Below are 24825 nucleotides of genomic sequence, written 5' to 3'. Positions count from 1 at the left end.
CAAATGCTTCCCATGCTGGAATCTAAAACAAGAACAGAGAAAGCTGGAAAAAACACTTTACTTTCATTAATACATTTAATCCAAAATATACCTGCAAAGAGTCTTTTTCAAAGATCTGCCCAGCAACAAGATGTCAAGAAAGAGGCAAGAAAGAGCTCAGAGATAAGACATCAAATATCTTAAAGGAGAGGGAGCATAGGCAGAGACTTCAAAGAGGACCTTCAATGAAGACCGTAAAGAGGAGGCAATAGAAGACCTCCAGAGAGAGGGTAGCAGAATACCTCAGAGAGGAGACAACAATGGACCCCAGAGGGAGGGCATCACATGACACAAGAAGTAGAACGAGAGAATTGCAGAATAGAAACAAGTGAACACCTGGTGCAGAGAGGGGCGGGGAAGGAGGAGGACGTCCTTGTGAACCTGCTCCTGGGCCTGGCCAAACTTGCCACAAACAGGTCCAGACAGCGGGCAATCGAGAGGATCATCCGACTCAACTGTCTGCCCCTCTACCGCGGCTACATCCGTGGTTGAGTGTCCCTGGGGAGGGAGCACACGGTGTCCACGGGCACCATCAAAGCCATCCGTCCCTCTGGACCCTGCAAGGACAGGGTTGGCTTATTGACCCTCTTAACCACATTTTAATTTGATGTTTTAAGTTTTATTTGTGATTTGTTTTTGTTTGAGGCAGTTTTCCTTTAAGGGGCTGCCCTTTTTAATTTGTCCCTCAGCTTGTTTAATTCGCCTATTTGGTTTCACCAAAATAATGAATAACACTTCTAGTCAATGTCATGATGACACAATTAAAGATTGCGGGGAGGGACGTCATGGTGGCACAGTGGTTAGTACTGATGCTTCACAGCTCCAGGGACACAGGTTCAATTCCGGCCTCGGGTGACTGTCTGTGTGGGGTTTGCACTTCTTCCCTGTGTCTGTGTGGGTTTCCTCCGGGTGCTCCGATTTTCTCACGCATTAAAAGATGTGTAGGTTAGGTGAATTGGACACGCAAAATTGCCCCTTAGTGCTCTTTCCAAGGGCCGGTGCATACTCGATGGGCTGAACGACCTCCTTCTGCACTGTAGATTCTATGAATCTCCAGGGACAGACCTGGCCAGCAGTGAAGCCAAAAGGAAGGACAAAGACCAAAATTCTGTTGCAGGCAGAAAAAGAAGAATCACAGAAATACATAGTACAGAAGAGGCCCTACGGCCCATCAAATCTGTGCTGATACATGAAAAACACTTGTCTACCTAATCCCATTTACCATCACTTGGCCCATAGCCTTGAATGTTATGATGTGCCAAGTCCTCATCCAGTTACTTTAAAAAAATTTTTTTTAGAGTACCCAATTCATTGTTTCCTAAAGGGGCAGCATGGTGGCATAGTGGTTAGCACTGCTGCCTCATGACGCCGAGTTCCCAGGTTCAATCCCGGCCCTGGGTCACTGTCCGTGTGAAATTTACACATTTCTGCCCCTGTTTGTATGGGTTTCATCCCCACAATCCAAAGATGTGCAGGCTAGGTGGATTGGCCACGCTAAATTGCCCGTTAATTGGAAACCAGGGTCCCAGGTTCAATTCCCAGCTTGGGACACTGTCTGTGTAGAGTCTGCACGTTCTCCCCGTGTCTGAATGGGTTTAGTCCGGGTGCTCTGGTTTCCTCCCACAAGTCCCGAAAGATGTGGGGCGCAATTCTCCGCACTCACGACGGTGCGGAGAATAGCGGCGGTCGTAAATTTTTACGGCCACGCTAGTCTGACGTCCTCCCGCTATTCTCCCCCCCCCACACCCGACTCCCGACACGAATCGCTGCCGCCGTTTTTTTACGGCGAGCAGCGATTCTCAGCTGGCCGATGGGCCGAATTCCAAGCCCTTTACGGCCGTTTTTACGAACGGCAAACACACCTGGTCTGGCCGTTCGTAAAAACGGCCTTAAAGTTCGGATCTTGCCAACCATGGCACCGATTGGCACGGCAGTACCACGGCCGTGCCAAGGGTGCCATGGGCCCGCGATCGCGGGCAGCGGGTCCGATTCCCGCGCACTCTTTGTCCTTCCGCCGCCCCGCTGTATCAATTCGCGGGGCGGCTGAGGGGCATCCCGGCCCACGCATGCGCGGGTTTCTCGCAAATGCAAATGACGTCATCCGCGCATGCGTGGGTTGGAGTCTTCCAATCCGCGCATGCGCGGCTGACGTCATGCGGCGTGTCAGCCGTCGCAAACTCTGGCAAGCGGGCTTAATGAAATTCGTTAAGCCCGCGATGCGGAGTTCACGGCCGCGGTATGCTAGCCCCGACCGGGGACCAGAATCGGTTCCCGGTCAGGGAGGGGGAGGCTGGTGTCAAACCCGCCCGTTTTTGACACCAGCCTTACGATTTCTCCCTGTTTGGGAGAATCGCGCCCGTGTTGTTAGGTGAATTGAACATTCTGAATTCTCCGTCTGTGTACCCGAACAGGTGCCTGAGTGTGGTGAATTGGGGCTTTTCACAGTAACTTCATTGCAGTTTTAAAGTATACCTGCTTGTGACAATAAAGATTAGTATTATAAAGGCAAGTGACCTGTATACCTTTTTCACCACCCTGTTAACTTGCCCTTCTGCCTTCAGAGATCAATGGAGGAAAAAGCCAAGGTCCCGTTGTTCATCAGAACTTTTCAGTGTCATGCCGTTCATTGAATACTTCCTTGTTAAATTACTCCGTCCAAAGTGTAGCACCTCACACTTTCTGGCAGATCCTGTCAGATGATCGATCCTCAAAACTAACCACATTCGTGTCTTCGGTAGGCAAATATTTTCTTAAGTGACAGCCAGCATTATATCGTGATTTTTTAATTGGATACGGGCGGGATCAGGATTCAAGGCTGCTTTCGGTTCCGTCCAACAAGCGTACAAGTCAAGCACTACATTTTATCCAAAAATGTGCAGCATTTAATTATGCATAATTACCAACACATTTAGTACAGAAAGCAGACCCACAAATATTACCTGATTTACCATTACTTTGTACCATGGTGCAGCCATACAGAATAACATTGCCATGCCGTCTTCCGGTGGTGACATTTAGAGGGGAAGTCGCACATTAGGTGGCTCCTGCTCGAGGTGTAGAACTGGAAAGGAGGCTTGTGGCTTTCAGCCAAGTAAGACAGCATTGTACAACAGTGGGGTGCGGTTTGGAGTGGTGTATCCAGCAAGTTGAGGATGACCTACAACTCCAGAGACTTCTATTTTGAGATGGTGGAGGCAGCGGACGCTTTCGTGAAGGTGGCAGTCTTGTGGCAGAAGTGAAGAATGGGACTGAAGAGGTGTTTTGGACTGTGGAAGGGGAGTTGGGAGAGTTTATATATGCAGTTTTGACTTATGTTTTTACTTCATGCTGTTGTAGAGGTGAAGTTTTTTATTGTTGTTCTTTGACGCAACAGTTTTTCTGAGATGTGTATGTTTGATTGTTTTCCTGGGGCTGGGCGGGATGGGAGGGAAGGGAAGACCTGAACGGGGGCCCCCACACGAGCAAGCTTTAGTTGGCTAGTGAACGGAGGTGTGGTGGCCGGGGGGGGGGGGGGGGGGGGGCTGCAGACATTGGAGCCTGGCGAGCAAATTTCGATGGGCATAGGAAGTGTGAAAATAGGGGGAAGGGGATCGATACTGGGTGAGGCTTTTTCGAGAGGGAGTGTAGGGGGGATTCTGGGAGGGGGGGGTTGGGGTTCAATGTTAACAATGGATAGCGGCGGGTCAGGTTCATGGGGCAGTGCCCGGTGTTATGAAGATGGTGGATAGGAAGGGAGGGGGGGGGGTGGAGGAGAGACCCCCCCGGTTGGGATAGTTACGTGGAATATGAGGGGGTTGGGAGGTCGAGGGCGCTGGCACACCTGTAAAGTTTGAAGGCTGATGTGGCGATGCTGCAGGAGAAAGATCAGGGTGAAGGATCAGGTGAGGCTCAGAAAGGGCTGGTTAGTCAGGTGTTTCACTCGGGTTTTGATGGAAGGGCGTGGGGAGTTGCGGTCCTGGTCAGTAAAAGAGTGCAGTTCCAAATGGAGAAAATGATGGCGGATCAGGGAGGAAGGTATGGGATAGTGAGAGGGGCATTGGAGGGGAGTTGGGCGGCGTTGGTAAGCGTGTATGGTCCCAACTGGGATGATGTAGGGTTTGTAAAGAAGTTGTGTGGGGCCATCCCCGACTTGGATTCACATGAATTGATAGTGGGTGGAGACTGGAACCAAAATTGGATAGGTCACGACGGCGGTCGCTTGTCCCGTGAGGGGGGGCGAGAAGCCGTTGGCTGGACTAATGGTGGAAATGGGAAGAATGGAACCTTGGAGGTTTTTGTACCCAGGGAAGCGGGAGTATCCGTTTAACTCTTGGTAAGGTCGATTCGCGGATAGATTTTTTTGTGTGGGGAAGGCGATGTTGGTCGTGGTCAAGGGGTCGAAATATTCGACAATTGCAATATCGGATCATGCACCACTTTGGGTGGATATGGTGTTGGAGAAGGGGGCAGTGCAGAGGTCGGGCTGGAGATTAGATATGGGGCTGTTGGGGGGGCTGAGGGTTTTGTGATAAGATTGGGAAAGTAATTGAAGAATACGTGGGGTTTAATTGTATGGGGGAGGTTTCGCAGGCAGTGGTAGGGGGAGCTCTGAATGCGGTGATGAGGGGGGAGGTGATATTATTTAAGGCAAATATGGACAAGGAGGAGAGGGTGGAGCAACAAAGGTTAATAGATGAGATGTTGGAGGTAGGCAGGAGGCATGCAAAGGATGTGGATCCAGCACTTTGGAAAAGTGGAAGTTGCAGACGAGCTTTGATCGGCTGTCTACAAGGAAGGCGCTGCGCCAATTGAGGCGGGCGAGGGGAGCAGTCTATGAGTATGGGGAGAAGGCAGGGCGCATGCTGGTAGGCCAACATCGGCCGGAGGCGGGGAGGGAAATTTTTCAGGTTCAGGATGGCACAGGGATGTTGGTGGTGGCTCCGGACCAGATTAATAGGGTGTTGGAAGAGTTTTATGAGAGGTTGTATGGGTCAGAGGTACCGGGGGAGGATCGGGAGGTACAGGAATTCCTGGATGGTTTGGAATACGCAAGGTTGGGGGAGGAGGATAGAGCCACATTGGAGGGGGTGATAGTGAAGCAGGTGATAAAGGACGTGATTGGGAGCATGCAGTCGGGGAAAGAAGCAAGGCCGGTTAGGTTTCTGGTGGAGTACTATAAAAAATTTAGGGATAGGTTGGCGCCGCTGATGGTGGGGGTGTTTGAGGAGGTGACAGGGAAGAGGGTGTTGCCATAGACTTTGGGACAGGCATCCATCTCCTTGTTGCTCAAGAAGGATAAGGATTCGACAGAATGTGGGTCGTATAGGCCCATATCACTCTTGAATGTGGACACAATGGTGTTGGTGAAGGTATTGGTGGGTAGGTTGGAGTCGTACCTCTCGAAGGTGATAAGGGAAGATCAGATGGGCTTTGTGAAGGGGAGGCAGCTTTTTTCGAACATTAGGAGGGTATTGATTGTAGTTATGGCACCGGCGGAGGGGAGGGAGAAGAGGGTGGTGTTGGACGTCGAGAAGGCGTTTGAGCGGGTAGAGTGGTGGTATTTGATGGCGGTTTGGGATTGGCAGCACTCCCATCCCCACCCAAAAAACACTCCAGCAGCCCGGTGGTGATAGCCACCCTCCAATCCTGGAACCAACTGCGGCAGCAATTTGGCCTGACCAAAATGTCGGACAAAGCTCCCACTTGCAACAACCATAGGTTCACACCAGCACTGACTGACGCCACCTTCAAAAGGTGGAGGCAGGACGGAGGGACACTGTCAGTCAGGGACCTATACAGGGATGGCAGGATCACAACACTGGACGAACTGACAGAGAAATTTCAGCTAGCCAGGGGGAGCGAGCTAAGGTATCTGCAGCTGAAAAACTTCCTACGAAAGGAGACAAGGAATTACCCACAACCGCCTCGACAGACACTACTGGAAGAACTACCGGAAGCAAGCATACTAGACAAGGGAAACTGTAGTGACATATACGACTGACTGACAGAAAGGGCCGACACCGTACTGGACGCAACAAGAAAGAATTGGGAGGAGGACCTGGGGATTGAAATAGGGTGGGGACTCTGGAGCGAAGCACTGCATAGGGTCAACTCCACCACCACCACGTGCGCAAGGCTCAGCCTGACGCAGCTAAAAGTGGTACATAGAGCCCACTTAACAAGAACCCGTATGAGTAGGTTCTTCCCGGAGGTGGAGGATAGATGTGAACGGTGCCAAGGAGGCCCGGCCAACCACGCCCACATGTTCTGGTCATGCTCCAGACTTGTGGAGTACTGGACAGCCTTCTTTGAGGCAATGTCCAAAGTGGTGGGGGTGAGGGTGGAGCCATGCCCGAAGGTGGCGGTCTTCGGGGTCTAGGACCAGCCAGATCTATTCCTGGGGAGGCGGGCGGACGCCCTTGCCTTTGCCTCCCTGATCGCCCGCCGTAGAATCCTGTTTGGCTGGCGGTCAGCAGCACCACCCAGAGCTGCAGACTGGCTGTCTGACCTCTCGGAACCTCTCCAAATGGAGAAAATCAAATTCACCATCCGAGGATCAGCCGACGGCTTCCACAGAACGTGGGAGCCATTCACGCGAATGTTCCGGGACCTGTTTGTGGCCAACGAACAAGAGGAAGAATAGCTAGGTAGCCAAGAATCAGGGGAAAGTAGTCAAGAATCAGGTGAAGGTAGCCAAGGCATGAAAGGGAGAGATAGACTGGGAGGGGGGGGGGGGGGGGGGAATGGGGGGGGGGGGGGGGTGGGGGGGGGGGGACGGCTAAACCTGAGGAAAGAAAGACGAACCGTGTGGGGGGGGGGGGGGGGGGGGGGGGGGGGGGGGGGGGGGGGCGGGGAAACGGGAGCCGGAAGGAAGGCACGGGATGCCAAAACGTGCATGACATCTCCAGGAGCGGGGAACGAGGAAAATAAAGATGGAGGACGGAAACCAGAGCACCCAGAGGAAACCCACCCAGCAGAAGGGGAGGCGAGCGCGAGACGGCAGCGAGATCAGTCCGGGAGAAGCAGGCGACAACAACACAAAACACAGCCAAGTATCGCACACTGTAATTATCTCCCCGGCACCCAAATGTATATTTGCCTCCCCAATCCCCCCCCCCCCCCCCCCCCCCCCCCCCCCCACCTTCCCCCCACCCCCCCACAAACAGTCGCCTACCTACGTGGTGTAAATAATTTTGCCAGAGCTGCAGCTGTCGAGCTGGTGCACAATACCCTACCAGTTATTCTATTTCATATTTTATTGTATTTTATGTTGGGGTGTGCCCTTCTCTTCAATATATGTGTGTATATATATATATATATATATATGTTTCTTATTCTGTGTACATAACTGTAATTATACCTTGTTCAAAAACCCAATAAAAAAAACCATTTATGTTTGTGTTGATGGTGGATTCCTGATTCTTTTTCTTTTGTGTTTTGTATTTAAAATGTTGGGGGTTGGTGGGATAAAGGGACTGTTGGCCAGGGGATTGCCATTGTATTTATTATTGTTAATTATTTGTTGGTGGGCGTATATTTGATGAAAATGTGAAAAAGGAGGAGAATAAAAATAGAAAAAAAATACTTTGCCATGGCCCATTGTGGTTTAATGAGAAGAGAAGTGCTGTGTCAGTATTAGCCTTGAGTCAGTCTGGAACAGGAATCAATTACAACACATGCTGACTTGCTTCTGTAATCGGTGTCCTTGTTGCTAAATCCCAACACGTTATGTATTGTAGCAACCAAAGTTTGTTTTATTCCACAGGCAATCTTGCATCACATCCTCAGCATCTGTGTTTCCTGTAATGTTTTTTGCATTTGGATCAGGTAAAACCTTCAAACCTGATCACTGTTCCAACAGTCTTGTGGTCAGACACTGCCAACACCCTGTGTAAGATTCAATTAATCCACAATCCTGCTGCCCATACCCTACATCCAAGTCCCGTTCAACCATCACACCTCTTTTGGTGTGATTTTGTCTCTCGGTCCACCAAGGTAGCGACTATATGATTCTAATTCCTGATGTTAAATCGCTCCATTTTTGCGTCATTCCCTATCTAATATGTGACGTCCTTCAGCACTCACAGCCCTCCGAGACCTTACCGCCTCCATTTCTGGCCTCTCGCACATTCTCAATTCCCATCACTCTGCCACGAGTGGCTGCACCTTTGGCAGCATTTGTTCTTAGTTATCAGATGGTTGTCTCCAAACTTTGCTGCCTCTCTCCTTCTTTAAGACATTCCATAAAACCTTTCTCTTTAACCAAGCTTTTAGTCACCGGCCTTGACACCTATTGATGTGGCTCACTGTTGTACTTTGTTTGATAACGCTCCTGGGAAGAATCTTCAGGCATTGTATTATGTTAAAGGATTTTATTCATTCTTGGGATGTGGGCTTTGCTGGCTAGGCCAGCATTTATTGCCCATCCATAATTGCCTTTGAGAAGAGGGTGGTGAGTTGTCTTCTTGAATCGCTGCAGTTCCTTTGATGTAGGTACACCCACACTGCTTTTAGGGAGGGAGTTCCAGGATGTTGCCCGAGCGACATGAAGGAACGGCGACATATTTCCAAGTCAGGGTGGCGAGTGACTTGGAAGGGAACCTCCAGATGGTGGGTTCCCATGCATCTGCTGCTCTTGTCCTTCTTGATGGTGGAGGTCACGGGTTTGGAAGGTGCTGTCTAAGGAGCTTTGGTGAATTCCTGCAGTGCATCTTGTGGATGGTACTCATGGCTGATACTGTGCATCATGGTGGAGGGAGTGAATAGGTAAGGTGTTAGGTATGGTGTTGATCAAATGGACTGCTTTGTCCTGGATGGTGTTGAGCTTCTTGAGTGTTGTTAGAGCTGCACTCATCCAGGCAATTGGAGAGTATTCCATTACACTCCTTTTTATTTCTTGGGGGAGGGGGGGGGTAGACAATTGGTGAAGAGTAATGCCTCCCACAGTGGAACAGACGCTCTCTGGGTATCGGGGGGAGGGGGGGGGGGGAAGAAGAGACAATCGGTGAAGAGTGATGCTTTCTACAGTGGAACAGACGCTCTCTGGGTGAGGGGGCTGTTACCCGTTCGCCGCCGCGGGGCTGGGCTTCCGCTGCCAGATCTTGCCCCGCTCCCGGGCTCCAACGTCGCTGCTCTGCATCTTCCATCACACTCCTGACCCTGTGTCTTGTAGGTGGTGGACAGGCTTTGGGGAGTAGGGAGGAAAATTACTCACTGCATAATTCAGTCTCTGACCTGGTCATGTAAAATGCTATATAAATGCAAGTCTTGGCTGCACAACACTGCTAGTGGGCGGCAATGCTAACTCTGCTTGACTATATTCTTGTAGGGTTCCTCATGTGGTCTCCCACCTCCAACTGCCCGGTCCTCAAACTCCTGCCACCGCTAGTCCGACATTTCCAAACTTGGTGCCCAGCTTCCCGTTACAATCGGAAAGCAAACAAATCTCTTCATCAGGATGAATATGAATCTTAACATTTCATAGTATAGAATTTACAGAGCAGAAGGAGGCCATTCGGCCCATCAAGTCCGCACCGGCCCTTGGAAAGAGCAACATACTGCCCACCTCTCCACTCTACCCCGTAACCCAACAACTTCACCTAACCTTTTGGACACGAAAGGATAATTTAGCTCGGCCAATCCACCTAACCCGCACATCTTTGGACTGTGGGAGGAAACCGGAGCACCCAGAGGAAACCCACCCAGACACGAGGAGAACGTGCAAACTCCACACAGACAGGCCAAAATTGAACCTGGGACCCTGGAGCTATGAGGCAGCAATGCTCACCACTGGGTCACAGTGCCCCGTCCCCGGGGGGGGGGGGGGGGGGGGGGGGGGGGGGTTCAAGACTGGAGTTCCAATATTTGCTTTGTTGCTTTGATAAAGTGAAATGAAAACATTAATGACTTAATCACTAATCACTCTGCTGTGTCGCATTAGCTGGGGGGTTAATGGAAATTAAAACCAGCCTATTTCAAAATTCTGAGAACTTGCCCAGTTTCCTCTTTCACTCAAGTGTGGATGGATCAGTGCGGAACATTAGAGTAAAGGCTGTAGTTGAAAGCCTTGCCTTTTGACGCTTGGTTGATACCCAGCGTTGCGAGCAGGGATGTGAAAATAAAAGACTGAGGGGAGGTTAACTCGGAGTCAGGGTTAGAAAGGATAAAAACACAAAGGGGGAGCTGAGCTGGACCAGGAGAGAGGAGCTAAACACAGATAGGGGGTGGAATTTCCGGCCCCTTTTGCGGTGGGGCTGGGTCGGAAAATGCGGCCAGCCGTTCGAAATCCCATTGGCTTCGGTAGGACTGGACAATCATGCCGGCGGCGGGAGGAGCCATGAAATCCCATCCGTGGCCTTAATTGAAACTTTGGGATCCTTGAGAAAACAATGGGGTGAATTTCTGTGAGGTGCAGCGCGGGGTGGGTGGGGGGCGGGTGTGTGGAGCAGGCCCACCAAATTATCCTGCTTCCATCCCTGGACTGCAAATGATTTGCTGTTATGATTTCAGGGCACCAGTAGGTGGAGCTCACTGTCTAATATTAACACCACTGTTAAACGCTGGTGAAAACTGATGATTAGTAATAGCAAAGAAAGCTCTACAAAGACAGATCAGTCCCATTTTATAGGAGCTTGCATTACCAATAAATTCATCTTTGTCTCTTTAAAGGTTTTGAAACAATCAAAGATTAAACAAAATTCTTGGACAGAATTTTCCTGACCGTTTCCATAGACTTGCTGTAGCAAGAGATCTATATGGCTGCAAACATAACCATTTGCTGTTTAATTGTTCAAGCAGGACTCAGCTCTCTCTCCCGTTACCCACGTCCAAAATCCATGATGGACTTCTTCCCCTCAGTTTCTGCAATGGTTTCCAAAGGCAGTCATATCTAGTTGGGGCACTGCTCGACAGCCTCCTGGTTTAAGCAGGAGGGCCAACTCTTCATGATTCAGTACCAGCAGGGGCGGCAGTGGGCTGCTCAACTGAGAGGGCATCGCAAGAAATCAAATTTCCTCACCAACCAATGTCCCTACAAAGACATACACACACACACACACACACACACACAAAGACACAAAATGTTTTACAGTTGTTGGGGCCCTGTGCTCATCTTCATTTTCAAAGCCCCCTGCCCCAAGCCAACAACGCAGCCCCCACTGGTGACCCGAAGACCAAAAGCAGGACAGTACACAAATTGATCATTCTTCACTTGCCAAAGCATGACTGCTTGAATAATTGCCTTGTTGTAATCTAAGCTTATTACTGTTTAAATGTAAGATTGTTAATATTGTGAGGTGAGGCGAGCTAATATGGACTTCAGGCCTCCTTGAAAGAGGCAACGCGGAGCTCTTGCTGGATCTCCAGCCGACAGGTTATTACAGCTCCCCCCCCACCAAATCCGAATATCCACAGAGGAAATGATGAGGATAATGTAGACGAAGAGCAGGCGAAGAAGAAGGAGTTAAAAACATTGACAACGAAGAAGGAACAGAAGAACTCAGTGCAGGCCCGGCGGACCGAGGGTGACGCAGATGCTTTGTCTTCGGCACATCATTTCCTGGCGTGGGACAGGATCAACTGGAGTATACCAAGCCGGAGAACGATGTTTGTGACTGGAATGTCTGGGCAGAGAAGCCTCACCCCCACCCCAAGGCGGCCAAACAGTGATGTCCGTGTCAGAGACCCCAGAGGTCTGTGTCTCCATATCGGGAACAGATGACCAGACATTTCGGTATCACGAGAAGAAGACAATGTAGTCGGATGCACAGACTGTGGAACCGTAGTAACCGGTAGGACCAGGGGTAGAGGTCCCCTGAGGAGCCTCCGGAGCGGAAGACTGCCGGGCACGAAGGTGATCAAGGTAACGCTTCATGAGCTGACTTCGAATATGGCCTTGGTATGAAATGGGACTAGTTTGACGAACGACGATCCCTGGAAGTCAGCGAGAGCCTTCACCAAAGTTATGGGCCACCCTTCTCTGGCGGTCCACCCCTGCAAAAGATCCGCAACCCCCAACCAAGGATTCCCCCCCAATCCCCCACCCCCGAGCACTGTGGTGGCAAGCCCAGCATCCCCAGGCTCTTTGCCTGTGAGCAAAGATGGCTACTCACTTCCTCGGCTACCCACAGAGGCCCTTCTGCCAGATTCACATTTTTCTAAAGGAGTACTAATCGGCACCAGCATGACCACTTTCTGGGGAGCCCGCTAAATGACAGGAGGACATTAGGTGGCTCCTGTTAATTGTGTGGAAATAGATCTTAAGTGGTGATAATTGGTTTATCGCCATGCTATGGAAAGATCCCAATTTTGACTGTGGCAGCGGTCCGGTTGCATCGCAAACTGTTTGCCGCCTGTTACAGTTCCTGTTTTTGGACTCTCCTGCTATTCACCGGCCTCGTTTCGCTTGAAGGAGAGAACCACGAGGTTGGCGAATCGCGCCCATATTTTCTAGTAGTTAATAAATACAAGGTACAGCTCGGTGGCGCAGTGGTTTAGCATTGCTGCCTCACAGCGCCGAGGTCCCAGGTTCGATCCAGGCTCTGGGTCACTGTCCGTGTGGAGTTTGCACATTCTCCCTGTGTTTGCATGGGTTTCGCTCCCACAACCCAAAGATGTGCAGTGTAGGTAGATTAGCCATGCTAAATTGCCCCTTAATTGGAAAAAATGAATTGGGTACTCTAAATTTATTTTAAAGATAAATAAATAAACACTTACTGCTGAATTATTTAAGACTATGAATACTATAATATGACCTACTAAACTACAGCCAACACTTTACAACATGGTGGCAGTAAATGGAACAAATCAAAACCTTGCAGAGACTGCAGAAGAAAATTAACATCCTGCAAAATGGAAGGAAAAATCAAAGAAGCATTCTGACCTGAAAAAAACCTCAGGACGTCAAGGTGCAGAAAGAAATCATGAGAGAATAGCTCCAAAGAAAGACTTGGAAGCTGAAGGCAGAAATTAACTTCCTCACTTCAGCAAAAGACTCCATTGAGCCCTGTGTAAGTCCATCTTCAATACCCAGAGTGTGTAGAGTCCACAGGCTGAGCAAGGGTGAGCAAAAAATTTAAAATTCCTGGACAAGGCGAGTCCTGAAAAATGTTAAACACTGCAGTGTTCAGAAATTGTCATTTAAATTGCAACTACAGGAACTTGATTCTTTAATCGCCAGCTGATTTCTCTCCGAACTAAGAAAAAATAATTAATTAAAAATTAATTACAACTGAACAGGACAACATTAAACTCCCAATGAAAGCTGGGACTCGACGCTTCCAGGACCTGAGAACATTGCGCTGAAGTGGGAAAAATTCCACCAGTCGATCCAGTCATTGTTAATAAAAATGTAAATGCTGAGATCACGAACGCCGGCGCCCGGCAAAAGCAATATGTGCATAACATTAACATTTATAATCCTCTGGCACCATCCCTGTATCTGAAGGTTGTGGTCAGCGAACCTGTAATTTTTACCTTTAATTCCCTCAGTATTCGAGGATGTATCCCATCCACACCAAGTGACCCACTTATTTTAAGTATCCAGTGTTCTGAAAACCACCATGGGCGAGATTCTCTGACTACCCCGTGGTGTGTTTCTTGGCGGTGGGAGGCAGTCCGCCGTTAGCCGGCAACTCGATCTTCTGGATCTGCCACTGTAAATGGGATTTCCCATTGAATCCACCCGATCGCGCTGGGAAACTCACGGCAGGGCCATGCTGTCGGCAGGACCCTAAACATCCGGAACGTACCTCCCATTGTTGGATCTTGGTAAACACCAATGCAAAGGACTCATTTTGAACTTCAGTTATGTCTTCTATCTCTACCAATATTTACCCAGTGCTGCTTTGAATTGACCCGCCATTCCTCTGCCAACATTCGTTCTGTAAACATGCCGATGATAAACATAACATATAGAATAGGAGCAGAAGTAGACCATATGATCTTTCAAGCGTCACTCAATACAATCATGGCTGATATTAGGCTTCAACTCCACTTTCCTGCCCCGCACTCTCCATATCCCTTAATTCCCTGAGACCAAATATCTGTCTGTCTCAGCCTTAAGTGTATGTAGCAGTGAAGTATCCACAATCCTCTGGAGTAGAGAATTCCGAAGATTCACCACACTCTGAGTGAAAATGTTTCTCCTCATCCCAGGGCCTTATCCCAGACTGCCGCGCGTTCTAGATTCCCCAACCAGGGGAATAAACTCTTGTCTACTCAGTAGAGCTCCCTCACAATCCTGTGTGTTTCAATAAGATCACCTTTTATTCTTCTAAACTCCAGAGCATATGCACTCAATTTATTCAGCCTCACATCCTAGGGACCCATCAAGTGAATCTTTGCTGTACCGCCTCCAGTGCAAGTATATTCTTCCTTAAAAATGCAGACCAAAACTATACACAGTATTTCAGATGTGGTCTCACCAAAGTACAATTGTAGCAAGGCGTCTTTTGTATCCGCATGAAGGGGGAGTCCACACCAAGTTGAAATAATTAAGGTTTATTTCAGGCGCCCTGGATACACATCACTCGACCCTAACCAACTGAGCGAGTGTTGACCGGTCCCTGACTTTGTACTGTAAGAAGTCTTACAACACCAGGTTAAAGTCCAACATGTTTGTTTCAAACACTAGCTTTTGGAGCACTGCTCCTTCCTCAGGTGAATCTCACCTGAGGAATTCACCTGAGGAAGGAGCAGTGCTCCGAAAGCAAGTGTTTGAAACAAACATGTTGGACTTTAACCTGGTGTTGTAAGACTTCTTACTGTGCTCACCCCAGTCCAACGCCGGCATCTCCTCATCATGACTTTATACTGGAAGTGCTTGAGCCGCCTTGCTCCCTTAGCGGGGAAGCACATATTCCCCCAAGGATTCTGGGGGTACGAGATCCCCAACACCTTATGGCGCTATGGATATAGGTTATGATAACTTCTTTATTCTTGTTCTCCAATCACCTTGCAATAACCAACATGCTATTTGCCTTCCTAATTGCTTGTTGCAGATTTTTGCTAACGTTCTGTGTCCCTCGTACGAGTACATCCAAGTTCCTCTGAACATCAACATTTACAATTTTCAAGCATTTAAAAAAAATATTTTAGAAGACCTTTGGATTCCTCTTTTATATTAATCATTCTCCTGCTGTCCTTTTGCCTCTCATTTATTTTTCACTTCTCCTGTGAACTTTCTAAAACCTTGATTCTCTCTTTCATTATCAAGCTGGCATGTGATATGTCCCTTTTTTCAGCCTCATTCTACTCTCTGATTCCTCTATAATTCATCCAAAGAGATCTGCCTTTGGTCCTCTTCACCTAGACTGTATCCTCATTAAAGGGCGGCATCACTCAGTTACATTTTTTCCTGTCAGTCTTTGGCTCCAATTTACCAGAGTCAGATCCCTCCTTATAGAAAATGTCCTTCTCCAGTTATGTACTTGAAAACAAAATCTAGATGGCTCCTTGCTCTTCTCCATAATGATTCTAAATAATATAGAAACCAGAATTCCAAGTGTGGTTTAATTAAAATTTGATACAAGATTAATACAACTTGTTTGTTTTTGAACTCAATCACTTTAGTACTTAAAAGCAAACTAGTGCAGATGCTGGAATCTGAATACTTTGCAACCTCAGCTGGTCTGATGGCATCTGTGGAGAGAGGGGGGAGTTAATGATTCGAGTCTGGATGACTCTTTGTCAAAGTTCCTTCCCAATTTGACAAAGAGGCATCCAGACTCTAAACATTAGCTTTCTTCTCCCTTCCACAGATGCTGTCAGACCTTCTGAAATGGTCTAGTATTTTCTGTTTTTGTCAAATTTTCTTTATATAGTCTTGTTACCTGAGTCACTTCTTTTGTATTTTGTAATGTGTACCCCAGATCTCCTTTACTCTTATTATCAAAGCAGGATAACCTCTTTATTTATCCTACACAAATGCAATACCTCACTATATATTGAAATTAATTTGCCCATTGCATGGATTATCATCCTGGATATATGTGGAATTTATCACCTTCAATACTGTGTAAGACCTTTATCCTGAATGATGTTTCAGGTAACACAAATTTAATTTAGGCCGTAGAAAGGGTTCAGGGAGGTTTGCCAGGGTGTTACCTGGGACGAAGGCCTTCAGTTATGAAAGATGAAGACCATTCTGCTTGGATCAGGGATTGTAGGAGGTGACCTCATCGATAGATGTTTTCAAGGCGATGAGGTTTTGATAAGCGTAGATAGAGAAAAATATTCCCTCTGGCCCATGGTTCAAAAATAATACATTATAGATTCAAGGATGAGGACAATTGTTTCCGCTCAGAAAGTTGTCAGGATCTGTAATGTTCTATTTAATAAACTTCATATTTGTGTCATCACGAAATCTGCCTGTTTCCACCTCCTCAACATAGTTCTATTCCTATATCTCACCTCAGCTCCCCTCCTGCTCAAACCCTTAATCAAGCCTTCAGTACCTCTAGCCTCAACTACACCAATGCCTCCCTGGTCAGTGTCCCACATTCTACCCTCTGTAAACTTGAGGTTATGCAAAAGTCTGTTGATCTGTGGTTATGTCTTAACTTGCACCAGGTCCCATTCCCCCCTGCTTGCGGGCCTACATTTGCTTGATTTCTAATCTAAATTCTAATTTCAAATCCTTCCATGGCCTTACCTCTCCCTATCTCTGTAATCTCCTCCACTTCCATGACCATCCGAGAGGAGATACAGATTTTTCATTAGTAACAGGTTGAAGGGTTAAGGAGAACGGGCAGGAAAGTGAAATTGAGGTGGAGAGGAGATCCATGATAGTGATAAATGGCGGAGCAGGCCTATTCCTGCTCCTAATTGTTATGTTCTTATATCTTCACTCCCCCTCATTCTGGCTTCTTTTTCACTCTTAGTTTTAAATCCTGCACTGTTCGTGTCCTTGTGTTCAGTTGTCTAGGCCCTAGGCTGTAGAATTCCCCCTCAACATCTCTCTCCCTTTCCATCCCGCTTTCCTCCTTTTAGCCACTTTCACAACCTACATAATTGACCAGATTTTTGGTCGCCTGCCCGTTTATTTATTTATTATTTAATTTAGAGTACCCAATCATTTTTTTCCAATTAAGGGGCGATTTAGTGTGGCCAATCCACCTAACCTGCACATCTTTGGGTCGTGGGGGCGAAACCCACGCAGACACGGAGAGAACGTGAAAACTCCACACAGACAGTGACTCGGGGCCAGGATCGAAAATGGGTCCTCAGCGACGGAGGCAGCAGTGTTAACCACTGCGCCACCATGCTGCCCCGGTTGCATGTCCTTTTATGTGGCTTGATATCACACTTTGTTTCATAATGCTCTTTTGACGCATCTTAGAATGTTTAATTACATTAAAAGTGTAATACAGTATCATTATAAGTTGTTGTTGTAAAAAGATGCTGGCAGCTGATCCCAGAAACCATTCTAAAATGGATTTGAGTTTGAGAAAGTTACAGCATTAGGAATAAAAAACAGAATGTGAAACCAAGTAAAACAGCTCTTTCAAAGTGTCAGCATAGCTTGGATGGGTTGAATGGTCTCCTTCTGTGCTGCAAGGTCCTCTGGTTCCATGAATTTGGACAGTCTCGGTTCCAATCTCAGTGAACACCTATGCACAACGCCTCAATTCCAGGCACACAAGGAAAATGGTTGCAATAGCCACGCAACAGTGAGGGTCAATGCAATAGACGTGAGTATCTTCTGTAAATTGGTCAGTTTCACTCAGTGAGGGAGGCCACATTTTGGCTGGTTTGGAAGTCTGTTGCTCTAGTGCAATGGAGATGTTCGTCTAAGGAGGTTGGGCTGAAGCACATTGCTGAGGCAATGAAGAAGGGGCTTTAACTCTGCTACCTCAGGTCTGATTGTGTTTGATGCTAACACTGAATGCTCCAAGTTTGAAAGTATTCCAAAATCCCGGTACTAACAAATCTCCCTTCTACATTCTCAAAATGTTCCCTCTCCGAAAGTAAAACAAAATCTGATTTTGCTTGGAATTTTAATGTGGGTCAGACTTGAAAATTTTGATGGACCAACGGTTTCTTTAGATGTTGTGAGTTAGGGAATCTGCAATCAAATGTTTTTGGTGCTTTTCTAGTTGGGCCTTCACTGGCAGCTTCTCGGAAGCATCACTCCAGTAAGAATGTAGATCTGTTCACATCGCTGCACAATGCCTCATTTCCAGGCACTGAAGGTAAATGGTTGCAGTAGCCATGCAACAATGAGGGTCAATGCAATAGACGTGAGTATCTTCTGGTAGGTCTGGAAGAAACAAGACACCCCCGATGAAGAAGGAAGCTGTTCCAACCTGAGGAAAGAAAGACAGAATTTCTATGGGACAGTTCTTGACTTCAGGACATTTCAGTATGCGCTACAGCCAATAACGTACTTTTGAATTGCAGTCAGTGTTGTAATGTGATATGGCAGTCAGTATGTACACAACCAGGTTCCATAGAAAGCAATGTGATGATAACCAGATAAATGTTTTGGTGATGTTTGGCTGAGGGATAAATACTGATCAGGACACTGGGAAGAACTGTGATGTCAGAGAAAACTTAGAATCATGGAATTTACAGTGCAGAAGGAGGTCATTCAGCCCATTGAGTCCCCACCGGCCCTTGGAAAGAACACCTTCCTTAAGCCCCACGCCTCCACCCTTTCACCGTAACCACACCTAACCGTTTTTTGGGACACTAATGGCAATTTAGAATGGCCAATCCACCTAACCTGCACATCTTTGGGCCGTGGGAGGAAACCAGAGCACCCGGAGGAAACCCACACAGATACAGGGAGAACGAGCAGACTCCACACAGACAGTGACCCAAGCCGGGAATCAAACATAGGAACCTGGAGCTGTGAAGCAACTGTGCTAACCACAATGCTACTGTGCTGGTCTGGGTCTGGAATACATTGCCTGGAAGTGTGGTGGAGACAGCTTCAATCGAGGCATTCAAGAGGACACTTGATTATTATTTGAATAGAAGCAATGTGCAGGGGTACAGAGAAAAGTCAGGGGAGTGGCACTAAACCATAAAGCTCTTTCAGAGAGACAGTGCAGATTTGATTGGCCAAATGGCCTCCTCTGCGCCGACTCTGTGAACTCCCCTGCTCTCTTTGAAATAGCGCTGTGTGATCTTTTACAGCCATCTCAAAGTGTGAAAAGGGATGAGATTAGCATCTCATTAAACAGATGACACCTGAAATAGTGCAGATCTCCCTCATGCTGACATTTGTTTGCGCCTCATAATCAGGTGAACATTATTGCTTTACGAAAAATTAATAGTTGATTTATAGTGAACCTCCTCGAGACGTCCTCAGCAGAGGGCTCAATTTCTGCACCACCACCAAAATGGACCCCATCCGTCTCATGGTAGACACGGAGGAATTCATCAGGCGAATGAGGCTCCGGGAGTTCTTCCACAAACTACAAGAGGCCGACAACGAACCCAATGAGACAACCAATGAACTGGAACAGCAGACCAAGAGATCTGCGGTGCAGCAACCGAAGAGGAAAGAGTCGAATTGGACCTCTCTGGAATGCCATTGCTCTAGACTCGACATGTATGCTCAAGCCGTCAGGAGTCGCGTCAATGCCAGATTCATCAGTCGCATTCAAAAGACAACCCCGAACGTCACCCAAGCACACACAATGCCATCCGCGCTCTTAAGGCCAACCGCAACATTGTCATTGAACCAGCAGAGAACGGAGGGGCCACCGTCATACTGAACAGAACAGACTACTGCAAAGAAGTGTACCAACAACTCAACAACCAGGAACACTACAGACAGTTACCTGCAGATCAGACCAAAGAACACACCTGTTAACTCAACAGACTGATCGAGACCTTGGATCCAGACCGTCAAGGCACCCTACTTGCTCTCATCCCACGTACTCCCTGCTTTAGCGATCTCTACTGCCTCCCAAACATACACAAGGCCAACACGCTGTTTTGTTATGCTCTTGACGTAGCATAAGCTGCTTCCTTGATGTGCACTCTGATAAAGGAAGGTTCAGACTTGGAGATAGCTTAACACATTTATTGAACAGTTAACGATTCTCCTACTTGGATTCAACTCTCCTGTTAATCCTGCTATAGCTACTCAGACTGACAAACCAGTCTGCTACAATCCACGTGGTGGGTGTGATGTGTTTCAAATCAACCCTGTGAACTCATTGAGTGTCTCCACTGGAAAGAGGAAGATCATGTGTGCTGTGTCCTTTTATATGGGTTGGTGTAATGCCCTCCTGTGGTAGTGTCACCTCTGTGTGTATCGTGAATGCCCATTGGTCGTGTCCTATCTTACTGGCCTATTGGTTGAATGTCTGTGTGTCATGTCTCTGGTGCTCCCTCTAGTGTCTAGCTGGTCTATCTGTATTTACATTAACCCCTTGTGTATTTACAGTGATGCATATCACCATATCCCCCCTTTTTCCGTGTTACATATTTTCTGTACAGTGTTAAAGAAAATTGAACAAAAACAGGGAGATAGGTGATGCTATGTACAAGTTATGATGACTGTGATCATTAAACAATAAGTCCAAATCATATGCATGAGTCCAAAATTCATTACTTATTATGATCGAGTGTCTTTCTTGTTTGGTTGGTGAGGTGGTGATGTTGATGGTGGCATTGCTTTGTAAACGGCGTCAGTGTCCCTGTGCGGAAGGAACCAAGAAGTGGTCACTTCGTTGTCTGATTTCGAGTCTTTTTTTCTTTCAATGCTTGTGGTAGCGATGTATGCAATCTGTGTTGTACTGCCATGGTATGTCATTGTGCTGAGCTGAGCAGTAACAGTGTCCTGCATTTGCAGAGTCATACCATGTTGTACCAGTCGTAGTTCCAGTGGTGTTGTGTTTGTCGTGCTTGTCGTCGGCGTTGTTGCTGTTATTGTCTTTGATGTTGTTGTTGTGTTGGTTGGTTTAGTTGTTGTGTTTGCTGCGCTCAAGGGCCACACTCTGTGGATAATACGAGTCCTTCACACAGTTACTCGTGTCAATGTCCTTTGTGGCATCTGCTGTTTCCTTGAGTGTGCCGTCACTGAGTTTGCGGCGCTCCCCGTCTGGTGTCTGGTCTGTTTTACCTGAGTCAGTTTTGACTTGTTGATGCTCCCCGTCTGGAGTCATTGCAGGTTCACTTGAATCTTCTGAAGTTTCGTGATGCTCCATGTCCGGAGTCAAAACGTTCAGGAATGCATTTGCCTGTGCAGAGGCTCGAGCGGATGAGGATTGATTTAACGTGGTGTCACCGGAGTCACCAGTCGTCTCACTGTGATTGTCGAGTGCCTCTGTACACACTAGCTGAGGTCTGTCACGTTGCACATCTTGTATGGGAAGTGGGATGCCGTCGTCAATTGTCGCACATACAGGGGGTAGAGCCTCAGTGTCGTCTTGTTGTTCACTTGAGCTGAGTAGACCGTCAGAGTCTTCTTCTGGTGGCTCAAACAATCTGGGTAGACTGTCATAGTCTTCTTGCTGTGCACTGGAGCATAGCAGACCTGCATCATCTGCTGCTGGTTGCTCAGAAGAGGTTGCTAGACCCTCATGGTCTTGTTCATACAAGGACTGCGCTCTGGAGTCTTGCGTTCCTTCCATCGTGAAGTCTGTCCACGAGCTCGCTGTGGAGGCTTTATCACTCCCTCTGTGGAGTCTTGCAGTGTTCCCTGTGTGGAATCGTGCATTGGTCTCGCTGTTGAATCTTTCATCGCTTTCTGTGTGGAGTTGGGGACTGTTCGCAGTGCGTGGACCACTCTGTGTGGCAGCAGGCCTCTCTCTGTGGGCTTGTACCGCTCTCTGTCTCTTGGTGTCAGGCCGCAGCATAATCCTGCACTCACGAGTCAGGTTGTCATATATGCTGGGCTGAGGATTCCCCAATTCGAAGAACTCGTCGTCGGGGTCTTCAATGTACAACACCTCTAGTTGCCGTTCGGATTTGGTACTGGAGTAGCCACCTCCCAAGATGGAATCTTCATCTGAGTCGTTGTCTTCCGGGACCATATCATCACGTTATGTGACGGAGCTGGCATTGGGCTCGCGATGTGCAAAGAAGAATTCAAGGTCTGAGTCATAGTCTTCAAGGACTAACTGCCAACTGCTTGTTGCAGGGTTCTGCGGAGGTTACTTTCAGCTACTAGTCAAATTGCAGGCATTGTGCTGTTGTTTCAGGTGAAAGAATCGGGCTTTCCGGCTTTCAAACTTTTTTTCATGTTTTGGGACATTACCCCTTTAAATGGGCGTGGTCCGGGGCCTCTGACGATATGAAGCGTGTGACGTAGGTCGTAGGAAGTGATTGCGCATGCGCATATCGCTGTTCCTTTACTCGGGGCCTTTTTCGCAATTGCGCATGCGCGGTTTCTCGCAGAATTCTTGGAATTTGTCCAGGACTCCCTGGAAGTCGCTCTTATTTTGCCCCTTTGAGTATTTGAAGGTCTGGAAGATTTAAGCTGCTTCTGGACCCGCGATGATAAGTAGAAGCTTTATTTTCTCTGCATCCGCCACGCCATCTAGGTCGGACGCTACCGGGTAGATCTCGAATCTCTGCCTGAACGCATGCCAGTTTTCACTGAGATTGCCTTGGTACCTGAGCTGCTGTGGAACTGGAATCTTGAACATCATCTTGCCTGGCTGCTGTTGCTGGTTGTCACTGTCTGCTGAGTTGGAATTATATGGATTTAAACAGGTCACTCCTGGGTACCATGTTTTGTTATGCTCTTGACATAGCATAAGCTGCTTCCTTGATGTGCACTCTGACAAAGGAAGGTTCAGACTTGGAGATAGCTTCAACACATTTATTAAACTGTTATCGATTCTCCTACTTGGATTCGACCCTCCTGTTAATCCTGCGATAGGTAATCAGACTGACGAACCAGTCTGCTACAATCATGTGGTGGGTGTGATGTGTTTCAAATCAACCCTGTGTGCTCACTGAGTGTCTCCACTGGAAAGAGGAAGATCATGTGTGCTGTGTCCTTTTATATGGGTTGGTGTAATGCCCTCCTGTGGTAGTGTCACCTCTGTGTGTCGTGAATGCCCATTGGTCGTGTCCTATCTTACTGGCCTATTGGTTGAATGTCTGTGTGTCATGTCTCTGGTACTCCCTCTAGTGTCTAGCTAGTGTATGTGTATTTACATTAATCCCTTGTGTATTTACTGTGATGCATATCACCACACACACCAGGTTATCCAATCGTATCAGGCAATGGGACCCTGTGTGAGAACCTCTCTGGCTGCATCGAGGGCATCTTGAAACCCATCGTACAACGAACCCCCAGTTTTTGTCATGACACGACAGACTTCTTTAAAAAAAAAATTAGAGTCCACAATTCATTTTTTTTCCCAATTAAGGGGCAATTTAGTGTGGCCAATCCAACTAGTTTGCACATCTTTTGGGTTATGGGGGCAAAACCCATGCAAACATGGGTAGAATGTGCAAACTCCACACAGACAGTGACCCAGAGCCAGGATCGAACCTGGGACCTCGGCGCCGTGAGGCCGCAGTGCGAACCCATTGTGCCACCGTGCTGCCCTTACACGACAGACATCTTATAGAAACGCAGCATTCATGGACCAGTTGAACCAGGGACATTCCTCATCACAATGAATGTCTCGTCACTCTACACCAGCATCCCTCATGACGACGGCATTGCTGCAATACTGTCAGTACTCAACACTGACAACTGCCAATCTCCAGACCCAATTCTACAACTCATCCGTTTCATCATGGATCACAGTGTCATCACCTTCATCAACAGGTTCTTCATCCTGACACATGGGACAGCCATGGGGACCAAATCCGCACCTCAATATGGCAACATCTTCATACACAAGTTTGAACAAGACCTGCTCACCGCACAGGCCCTTCAACCGACGCTATACACTAGATACATCAATGACATTTTTTTCCTTTGGACCCACGGTGAAGAATCACTGAAACAACTACACAATGACATCAATACGTTCCATTCCACCATCAGACTCACCATGGACTACTTTCCAGGATAGGTTGTATTCTTGGACACACACATCTCCATCGAGGATGGTCACCTTAGCACTTTGCTTTACCGCAAGCCCATGGATAACCTCATGATGCTCCACTTCTCCAGCTTCCACCTTAAACACATTAAAGAAGCCATCCCCTGTGGACAAGCCCTACGTATACACAGGATCTGCTCAGACGAGGAGGAATGTAACAGACATCTACAGACACTGAAAGATGCCCTCCACTCATCAATCAACAGTTCCAATGCACCACAGCAAAAAACTGCACCAACCTCCTCAGAAGACAAACACAGGACACAACCGACAGAGTACCTTTCGTCATCCAGTACTTCTCCGGAGCGGAGAAATTATGACATCTTCTTTGCAGCCTTCAACACGTCATCGATATAGACGAACATCTTGCCAAGGCCATCCCCACACCCCCACTACTTGCCTTCAAACAACCGTGCAACCTCAAACAGACCATTGTTTGCAGCAAACTACCCAGCCTTCAGGAGAACAGTAACCACGACACCACACAATCCTGCTATGGCAACCTCTGCAAGACGTGCCAGATCATCGACATGGGTACCACCATTATACGCGAGAACAACACCCATCGGGTACGTGGTACATACTCGTGTGACTTGGCTAACGTTGTCTACCTCATACGCTGCAGGAAAGGATGTCCCGAGGCTTGGTACATTGGCGAGACCATGTAGGTGCTATGACAACGGATGAAATGACATCGCTTAACAATCGCCAGGCAGGAATGTCCCTTCCAGTCGGGGAACACTTCAAGGGCATTCAGCCGCTGATCTTCAGGTAAGCATTC

The 24825-nt window shown here is 47.8% G+C and overlaps 1 protein-coding gene across 1 annotated transcript in view; it reads right to left on the bottom strand.

The window, feature by feature from the left end:
* Positions 1-18000: 18000 nt before the first annotated feature.
* The window catches only part of LOC119979114 (inositol 1,4,5-triphosphate receptor associated 2-like), a 148939-nt gene continuing 142114 nt past the window's right edge, over positions 18001-24825 (bottom strand). Inside the window, exon 17 of the mRNA XM_038821119.1 lies at positions 18001-18323. Coding sequence (XP_038677047.1) covers positions 18191-18323 — 133 coding nt within the window. The 3' untranslated portion in view covers positions 18001-18190. The remainder of the gene's footprint in view (positions 18324-24825) is intronic.

This window comes from Scyliorhinus canicula, chromosome 15, assembly GCF_902713615.1.
Source record: "Scyliorhinus canicula chromosome 15, sScyCan1.1, whole genome shotgun sequence".
Classification (NCBI taxonomy): Eukaryota; Metazoa; Chordata; class Chondrichthyes; order Carcharhiniformes; family Scyliorhinidae; genus Scyliorhinus; species Scyliorhinus canicula.
Note: the sequence above shows the minus strand (reverse complement) of the source record. Positions and strands in the feature narration are given on the sequence as shown.